General features: G+C 45.9%; 1 protein-coding gene across 2 annotated transcripts in view; it reads left to right on the forward strand.

Annotated features, from left to right (window-relative positions):
• Window positions 1-10,447, forward strand: part of LOC127749727 (uncharacterized) — a 128,375-nt gene that overhangs the window by 5,560 nt on the left and 112,368 nt on the right. For both annotated transcript variants that reach the window (XM_052269125.1, XM_052269126.1), the window contains exon 2: window positions 2,337-2,474. In XM_052269125.1, coding sequence (XP_052125085.1) covers window positions 2,337-2,474 — 138 coding nt within the window. The remainder of the gene's footprint in view (window positions 1-2,336; window positions 2,475-10,447) is intronic.

Raw genomic sequence — 10,447 nt, forward strand, 5'->3', positions numbered from 1 at the left:
GATTTGCACCAGGCGTTTCGTTGTCCAGGAGTGACCCTTAAGATACCCTGACATTTGCAGACCTCTAGCTCATCTCCTTCCTCTTGGACGACGGACAGACAGACGGACGGACACGAGAGCGGTTGCATAAGCCCGCTTTAATGCTTTTTTAAAAGCAGAAGGGCGGGCTAAAAAACTCTAATTGGCTTCTGAGAAAAAGAAACCAAAAACTAAAATAGCAATGTGTGCCCGGAGCAGGGATGGGAAAAATTTAACTAAACTAGTTTCTGTAACTGTAACTAGTTACAATTTGTAGCAACTGAAACTGTAACTAGTTTCATTTTCAGTTATTTTTGCCCAGTAGAACTTTTAAAAACTATGAGATTTCTTTCCCGTTTATCCACATTCTGTTGCAATGTGCTATCTGGAGTCTGCGGCTAGCGCGGCATTCAGAGGAATGAAGGAAAAGGAGCTGGAAAGACGGTATTGTTTCGGCTCATCGGGGGTCTGTGCAGGCCTGTGCAAGCAAGGCGGCGAGGTCGAGGAGGAAGACCCTTTTATTTACTGCATGTCAATTATATATATCCGTTTCAACAGAGCGGTCTTCGAGATGCTCTGCCGCATTTGTCACGGTTCACATTCGCCCGGCCTTGGCGACCTTGGGTTAGCCGCCCGCTTGTCCGGCAATAGTCGCAACACTCTGTACCTGCTGCACAAAAAGAAGGATGCCCCCTATCCTTCCCCTTACCCCTACCCGCCCGCACCCGTCCACCGCTAGCCCCTTCTGACCCTCGCTATACGACGAGGAAAGCAGAGTTTTGCGGACTTTAAATAATGCGTAATCGCCTACCTTGCAAACAATTTTTCCATTACAAAATAATTATTAGAAAACAACGACCAATTTAACTCAAAAACTACCGGGATAACTGTAACTGTAACTAGTTACAATTTTTGGCGAAAAAAATGTAACTGTAACTGTAACGGCAATCTTTAAGAAAAAGTAACTGTAACTGAAACTAGTTACATTTTTAGCAAAACTAACTGCAACTGTAACTAGTTACATTTTTAAAAGTAACTTTCCTATCCCTGGCCCGGAGCCATGTTGAATACATGGAAAGTTTTAACCACTTTAGGAAAAATCCAAGTGGAGTGTAGAGACTGATTACAATTATTATTAAGCTGACACAAGCCATTGCTTTTCTGAACATAGTGTCATTTTTAAAATGCCACTGTCAGAGAGTTAGGTGATGACAGCAAATTCAATGGGTAGATTTTACCATTAAATTCAACATAAACTTCAATCAAAAGTACTACTTCAATCGAAACTTCAGGTTTACAGTGTCACCAACCTTCTTTAAAGAATCGGTGGCACTGACGGCCGTGCTTATTTGATATCTAAAACATTATGATATTCATGAAGTTTTACCTTTAAATTAACTAATTTGTTGACTGAGCGATAGCGAAGCCTATTTTTCCAGTGACGATCAAAAAGTTTCGTGTCTGTCTGCGTGTCTGTCTTGTTTGTCTGTAATCACGATGACTCGAGAACGGTTTGAGCTAGGTACCTGAAATTTTCAACGTATGTTTGTAGCATAACACGCAAGAACTGTATTGATTTTGAGCCCTCTAGCTTAAAAATTGACCTGTCAAAAAAATCAAAAACGAAGAACCCAAACAGTTTGGCCCCAATCTAACCGCGTTTAGTCGCCAGAGGGCGATTTCCACACGAAAATGACCCCAGATCATTTTAATGTTTCTCAGATATTTCTGGTCTCTGGTGGGGCAACTCGCCAAAATAAAATCCTGGAGGTAAAATTTGTGTCCTTTGGAGCCGAAGGCCTATCTACGACTCTGCCTTTCGCCCGATGCGGGTGTCAGCGCCGCAGGGCTGGGTAGATGTATGCCAGGCGCGTCGCAGCGTAACAGTGTTTCGTGAGATATCGCGAAGCCTGTTACGCGGGACTTGGTCTGGCGTACATCTACCTAGTTTAGGTGTTTTAGAAACGTAGCTGGCAGCGCTGTCTGTCGTCTGTCATTCTGTGTCTCTGAGACAGAAACATATTTTTCCACTGAATCTAGTCTACGAAAATGCACAGCATTTGGAGGTTGGATTGCCTTGTTTCAATTAAAACCTGTGCGGCGCACCCTTACGACCGGTAATGTCACGGACAGCTGACCAGCGCTGGGTAGCCAATGTCACAACCAGCTCCAGAACCTTTCCTAGTTGACCCCACCTCTTTACGGCTAAAAACTCGTAATCATCGATTTTGCTCTTTATTTACAAAGTATATTATAAAAACTCTGAAACGTTTGCGTCCACAACAAGCCCAGTTTGCACAAAAACTCTCTGTTGTTAGAATCAGAAAAGCTCCGATGGAACTACGCCCAACGCCATGGATAAATACCTCACCGAATGGCTCGTTCATATGGGCGATCGGCTCGAAGGCACACAGCGCCCAACAGCAAAGATATTGCAGCTTCTACGTGAGTCTTGGGTAAGTACGGTTCGAGGTCGTGAGCTCGAAGGCTGCAATGAGCACTCGCATAGTAAATGAAGACGGAAAATTTTCGTACGTAGATTGGGTGCGTCCTTGTGCACATCAGGGGGGGGGGGGGGGGGGGGAGGGGATTCACTTGGCTAAGTAGCGTACGGGCAATTTCGTCGAGCATTTATCCTGCCATTCCGGCTATTTCGCCGTCATTTCGGATTTTTTGGTGGTATATGGGCGAGGGTACAGAGACAACTGTAATTCCCTAGGGTCCTACAACTCACGACGACGGGTCCCTTACTAGCCAACTCGTTGTAAGCTTGCCCACGCCCAACTCGACCCTAAAAAATTAAAAGGTTGGGTCTCGGAGAGCCCAGCTAGAAGGTCGGATCTCGCTAGGGTCCAGACAAACGGTCGTATGTGATTTTCATTTTTTATTTTTTTTTTATTTTGCGATGTTTATAATTAAAATCAGGAGAAAATTTCCTTTCCAATAATTAACATCTCACAAAATCGACGAAAAAAGCACTTACGACCCTTTGTCCTGATCCCAGCGAGATCCGACCTCAATTCCGACGAAAATTCACGTCAAACTCGCCTAACTCGCGACAGCTCGTCAACTCACCAGAATTCATTGTACACTGAAAATTCAGCTTGGACACAGAGCTGTCGAGCAGCAGCCAATCAGAGCGGCTACGGGAGTTCCCCGAGTGGAGCTGCGTATGCGGGCTCGTAGCACCGTCGTTTTAACGCGTGAGGACGCCGAGACGACCTGCCGGGTTTCTAGCGACCGCGATCGAACGACACAGTGACGAGATTGCGACCAGGGCTCGGTCGCCACGTGGTCACCTCCTGGTCACACCTCTCGTCACTTCTCCGGCAGCCTAATGGTCCCCAATCCGTAACCCCCGTTACACGTTCGTCAACAAATCGCCACTCTAGAGAGACGACGAAGAAAAGCAATCGCCGCCAGTGGGACTTGAACAACTGACTCAGACCACTCACATCCTCTGTAGAGAGAGGGAGGAAGCGCCGGACAACACCTGACGCTCTCCGGGTGACCACATAGGCACGAGATGGTAAGGCCTCTGGAACGTGTGTGCGTCAAGTACGTTGCGGCGCCTCTTCCCTATTGTGGCCATGGTATGTGCGTGTTCATGGCAACAACCCTGGCCATCTAAATCAGGGGTCCCGGCAACGTGGCTTGCGAGCCACAATGGAGTCTTATGGGAGAGGCATGTCGCGGACGAGAGGCGGCGGCGGACGGCAGCCACCGGCAGCCTCAGCTGAGCCAGTGTGCGAGCCGAGCCGGCCAGTGACATAGTCTGTCTCTGTTGCACTCACTGCTCTTTCCATAAGTCCGTCCCTCTCGACCCGCCAGGCCCGGCTTGCGCTCCCCGTATGATTGGTTCTTAGTCAGTAATGAAAGTGAAATGACTCAACGGATTTGAAAAACAGAAACATTGTCTTCTGCTCTACTCAAGCTTGAGAAAAACAGCAACAGAGACTAACAACAAATCATACTTGTTAAGAAACTGTGGTTTTGCTATCACTTATCATCCAAAGAAACGGTGCCTTTCAGTCAACACAACCCAGAACATCTGTCTACAACAACATGGTTGAACTTTGGTGCATGAATCAAGACTGCAGTTGACCCTTGCAATGTAGAGGTTAGGAGAGATATGGTGAGTTGATTGAGTTGCAAAATGAACACAACAGGAGAAATTAACAAAAACAGTGAGAGGGGAGGCATTTTCTTCTATACAAATTTAATAAAGATTCTATTCCCTTGATTTGCTGAACTGTGCGGCCTCCAGTCGCAACTTATTGAGAGACATAGAATGATTTGAAAGCAAGAATCAGAAGCTGTCAGAAACTGCAACAAGAGAATCTATGCTATATTACTACAAATTTGTATATAACATTTATTTTACTTTGAATCGTATTTAGTGTTACCATCAACATTTCATAAAAAATTATTACTTCCCCCACTTATACTGTGGTGTCGACCCAGGTATCCCTTGTGATCTGTGTACCTATTCATGTATTCAGTATTTCCTGCGTACTTAACCAAGTACGCAGCAAATACTGAATACATGGCCAAGTACGCAGGAAATACTGAATACCAACAAGTACGCAGTATTTCCTGCGTTCAAGTACACACTTGGGTTTCCACCCGTGAAACCCTAAACATACAAGTCCCTTGTATGTGACATACATGTGACATACAAGTCGCCCATACGAACGCGTCGGGGACATGTATGTGGTGGTTGAAGTCATAGGCCCGACATACATGTGACATGTATGTGCACTCACATACAAGTGTGTCGCACATGTATGTGTTCTGAGAAACATCCGGCACATACATATGACCAATTAAGACTTATATGTTAGTCTCATCGTTACATATATGAAGACAGTCCACATGCATGCGACGTATGGAAACTTGTTCTTGTCTTGTGTGTCTTAACGTTGGTTAGTAGGATTGTGACTAAATGTCTTTTCCGAACAAGCAATTATATTATTTCCAGAAGAGAAACGATCTATGTAAGATTATTCAATAAATGCCTGAAGAATCGACTGTGCACATGTATGTGGCCTACATGTGATCATGTGTAGCATAAGAGTGCATACCTGCACGGACCTCTCAGCTGTGTTACGGTAGCTGAACGGTCAAGGCTCCGGGTTCGTAACACAAAGGTTCAGCTCAGCTGTGCCTCTATGAGGGCTGAGGCTCGATGTTGCTGGTTTTTGCTGAGCTTAACTTGAACTTGAAATTAAACTTTAACTTTAAATGCTCAGCTCTGTCAGGAAGCGCAAGGGGAGACCGCCCGGAAGACGGCGTGAAGTGAGGCGCCTGGCGTGAGATGTGGGATGTGAAGTGGACAGGCATGCCAACCAAAATCGCGAAAACATTTTAATTTTAGCGCGCCGCAGGCCAAGGTAGACGCACATTTAGCTCAGCTTCACACGGTTTTAACGTGCGTCTACCTTGTTAAAAAAAAGAACCGGGAACCGGGCGCAGCGGCGCCGCCGGGCCCGGCCCTGCCAGCTGGCTGCGGCTGAGCGCAAGGGCAAGGGCTGTGGAGCAAGTCGTGAACCGCGCTGCGCTGCCAGCTTACTCGGCCCCGGCCCCACTCCCCGCTCCCTCCCGGCGCGCAGCGAGACGGAATCCGGCGTTCGGTTCGTGTTTTCCTACGAGTTACTGCCCTTGTTTTTAGGCCCCCCAAGGGGGCGTTTCTGCTCGCGTGCGAGCGCTTCCTCTTCTTATTTCTCCACAGGCTATTAAGGTACCGCGACTTCTAAAGAACAGATTTTGATAAAATTTTAACGCAAAATCAATCCAAAAATTAGATTTCATTGGACTATAGCCTCATTGAAATCCTTCTGGCCAATTTTGAGAAAATTAAAGTTACACATCGAAATTATAACGAAAATCAGCAAAATCCTGCCAAGCCAACAATGGTTCGCACTTGTCATTCTTTCTGTCCATCCTGCGGCTTATCTTTTCACTTAACAGGAAAACGCATGAGACAGAAATTCAAGACCGAACATTAAGCTTCCGAACGATGTGTTCAAAACTGTCGTGCGACGTTCCAGTCGAGAACGACAGCAAGCTGAATAATATGTGACAGTTACGCTTATTCTTCGTGTCTTGTTTTTAATTTCTAGTGCAGTAAGTATTGATTTAAACAGGGTAGTGTAAGCGAGCCGATTGTGCACCGTTCTTTAAGCTACCGAACAAGCTTTTAATCGATGCCATTAGATATCCCAATCACAACTTCTACCGGTTTAAAATCAAAGCTGCACAGTTTGTTTAGAAATGGGCGTGGCTACGACAATCCTGGGTAGAAAGGAGGCGTGGCTTCCAACAATAGTACCAACCTTTGCAAACGAACTCGCTTTATGTTTTTGGATAAATTGAGTGATGTACTCTCCTCACTTTTATGTTCGACCCACCTCTCATAACCCCTTCTTAGCGATTTCGCGTGCACTTCAGAGATGGTTAAATGACATGTTTTTGAATAATTGTAACTATGAGTAAAAGTTGCCATTGCCGGGGAGTGTCCACTGAGTAGTTTCTATAAGGCGCTTGCCTCGCTGTTGGTTTTGTTATTGTTGTGACTTCAGAACGAAGAGCCACAACACTACCCATCAAGTTTTGACGACTTCTCTTTCTTCTAATTTTCAACGCTCAATCTATTGAAGTGATTAATTAAATGATTATTTCTTCGTGTGCATACGATTGTTCGTTAAAACTTCAGGGGCCATTAACGCGTCAGCGTTAGAATTTTTGTTTCTTGGTTCGGTCGGTATTGCGCAACCTCGTCTGAGTTTTCTTGTGTGTGACTTATGAGTGGTGTGCTGTGTACTTGAGTGATAATGAGTGAGAAACGTAAGCCTAGTGGGAGTCAAGGGCGCAAAAAAAAAAAGCGAATTCAAGGAAGAGAAGAAGCGAAGCTTGGGGGCTTCCTGTCGCAGTTCCTAAGTTCCTCAAGATCGTCGGAGCCAACACAAGGAAAATACATATCCCTAGGTTTGATTTTGCCACGCTGCGATAAAAAGTGAAGGAAGGGCGGAAGCGCTTGCTAGTCCTTGCGCTAGTGCTGGTATGGGTATGACACATTAATGTTTCTGGCTGTGGTGGGTCCAGTTTTGCGTTGAATTATCTCTCAAATACAGTACCGCGCGCGATGCAAAAACAGCTCAGTTGAGTTTTTATTCATTCTCTCCTCTCACTTTTACGGTTGTTATTGCCATGAGTGTTGTGCCGTGTAATGTTGGTGCTGTGGCTGAGGTTGAGGTTATGGACGCAGACACTGTCACGGATATTGACTTCCACGCTACGCCCGCGCCCGCTGTCGCTCATACTTCTTTGAGCATTAGTACTGGTCCTGACACTGTCGAACCGTCTGTTCCAACTGATGATCCGGATATATCTTTATCTTTGAGTGTTGGTAGGTAAAATTTTCCAACATCATTACAAAATTTTAGCATATTATAATTAACGTTTGTACTAAATTCTTTCGCATTTTGCTGCAGAACAATGCCAGGAACATTTAACCGAACATACCGATTTTACGCCTACGCCCATCGTTGTTGAGAAAGCCGATGTGTCCAATGCCACTGGTCCTAGATTATTCTTTGAACGGTAGGGGAAGCGCCAAATTTGTCCGCTTCGCTTCTGCACCTGGAAAAACAAAACAAAATTAGTATAATGAATGACCCTTCTTGTGAACAGGTGGTACATCTTTTGAGAAATGTTATCAACTGGCCGCAGAAAATATTGAAGTATTTCGAAACCATTACTTTCAAAATAAATGGTTCAAGGAATACCCGTGGTAGGGTGTTTCAAAAAAAAATAATTTTTACCAGTCGCCGATTTTTAGGTGCGTCTAGGTCGTCTGATTCCAACGCCGTCCCCCCCGTTGTCCTACGATATCGTTTACCCACTGCGCAACGCATTTGAAACTTTCAGCCGCGTCAAGGGCCCCCACCTCCTCGCCCCTTCTCGCGCCACTGGAACGCCACGGGTACTAGTATCGATATGAAAATTTCAGGGTATGTTCTGAATGGCTATCTTTAGACAACGGAAGGGTCGCGGCTGCAGTGGGCCGCACCCAACCCCGTACACTGTAAAGAAATTGGCTGACTACAAATTGTGAGGGGGGTGGGGGAGGATTGATCGCAGAAAAAAATCGCGAGTACCTGCATGAAGCCTTACCCATCCCCGAAGTCATCGACCACTCTGACCACTAAGCGCACTAGATCTGTGGGCGCTACAGACACTTTACGATTATGGCCGGCCGAATCGCGCCGGGCGGACGTTTGGATGCAGCGCGCAGCTCAGAGATCTGGCGCGGCACGGCACGGACCGGCCGCCCAGTCCGGCGCGCTCGGCGCGCATTGGCCGGCTCGCCGGTCCGTGCCGTGCCGCGCAAGGTGAGCAAGGCGGCGCGCGGTATCAAACAGAGCGGAGCGGCTGAAATTTTCACACACGTTGCGCAGTGGGTAAACGATGTCGTAGAACAACGGGGGGCACGGCGTTGGAATCAGACGATCAATACGCACCTAATAATCGACGACTCGTCGAAATCAATTTTTTTTGAAACACCTAACCCGTGGCTACCTTACACTGGAAAAAATATTCTGAAATTTAAGAGCAACATGTCTCTTAAATTTAAAAACATCTTCACTTGTTCTTAAGCTTAATAACAGATCATGTATTCAAGAAGTTTTCCGAGTTTTGCAAACCAGGTTATGAAAATTCTGATGAAATTTCGCAATTGTACTGGAGAGTCATTAAATTTCAGAACAAGTTTATTAAATTTAACAGGTTTCCTTAGTTCTGACAAAATTGTTTGAAAAGTCACACCCATTCTTACTTCTCATACTAGCATTCCGGACACTGCTTTAAAGTCATGCAGTTTTTGACCCCTGGACATGAAATTTTGGCGTTCAATATCGTATTGCGTGAACAACATCGAATTAAGATTGGAGCTATGCCACAACCAAATGTCAAAAAGTTAAGAAACATACGCTGTCCGACCAAGCACGCAGCTCCTCTGGGAATGCCCTTGGACGAAGCGCCGCATGAGGTCGGGGGCGAGCGTTCCCTTCACAGGTATGTCCCGATAGCCGCGCGGCCAAAGGCGTCAGAATTCGAACCCAAAGGTCCGGGTACGAGGTTCGAATCCGCCCAGCTAAAGGTAAGGTAAAAAACATGAATGTGTACGAAGTTGGGTCCTAGGTTTGGGCCTGGAGGACTAAATATTTTTCAGATTTGCGTTAGGCTGGAAAAGAAAAGAATTTTTGTCGTTCCATAACACTTTCTTAATTTTCAAAACATGTTTTCAATTTTTAAAAAACATTTGTTCTTAAATTTAAGAGCAAGTATGTTTCGTAAACTGCTTCAAAACACGTGCTATTAAAATTAAGATGGATTTTTTTTTATAATGGCGGATTAAAATCTGTGGTGTCCTTGCATTGCAAGGTTGCTGTTGATGATAAATTGCTGTCAGCAGCATCCCAGATGGCGGCCGCTCAGGAGCCAGGGTCAGATCTCAGTGTTGGACCCGGAGTTTAACACTGCAAACAAGCAGGACCGCCCTTCCGCCAAGCGAAGCTGCTAGCTTCGCTTTGCCGGCAACTCCGCGTCGCTGCGCCGGCAACTCCGTTCGGCAGGGCCGGGACTGCTTGGCCTGCCGGCGGCGATAGCCCGACCATTTTTGTCACGCGATTTACTGAAGAAAATTATCAAGTAATGTGCCACGCCTTCGATTTGGTTATGCCTCGGTTAGTACCCTCGTTATAATTTTCTTTACGGACACTACGCTTCGCAGGCAACTTCGTCCGGCGGGGACCGGGCCTCGCTTGGCCTGTCGGCGGTGTTTTGTCCCTGTAAGTCACTTTGCCTATTTGAGAAAACTAAGGCTACCGGCGAAATAAGGGCCAGCGGCCCGCGGGATTTGCTCCTTGGACATAAGAAAAAAATGTAACGGGGCAACACCGTGACTACACCCCACCCTTCTGCTGTGCTAAAGAATAATAAAGCAAAATGAACAAGTGCAGTTTCTAGCCGAGGGGGAAATAACTTGGGTCCGAAGCGTACGGACTATTTCTGGTATTTCTCAGGTATTTCTCCTAGCATTTCGGTTATTTCTCGCCTATTTCGGATTATTTCATGCTATTTCGTGGTATTTCGGAGTATTTCAGGGGTATTTTGCGACTATTTTACAAACTATTTCGGGTCTATTTCGCTATATTTCGCCTTTATTTCGGACTATTTCGGGGGAAAGTGTACGAACTATTTCGCAAGTGATTTCCCATTCGTTTCTAGCTTGTATTGTTCGTCAAACAGCCTTAAAACTTGACTTTTTGCCATTATTTTTAGCATATACATCTCTAGCCCCGACACAGTTTAAGATACGGTGAATATGAGGGCATTCGCCGAATTAGAATGTGCTGTTTCGGGGGGG

Source organism: Frankliniella occidentalis, unplaced genomic scaffold, assembly GCF_000697945.3.
Source record: "Frankliniella occidentalis isolate FOCC.00 unplaced genomic scaffold, Focc_3.1 Scaffold84, whole genome shotgun sequence".
In the NCBI taxonomy this organism is placed as follows: domain Eukaryota; kingdom Metazoa; phylum Arthropoda; class Insecta; order Thysanoptera; family Thripidae; genus Frankliniella; species Frankliniella occidentalis.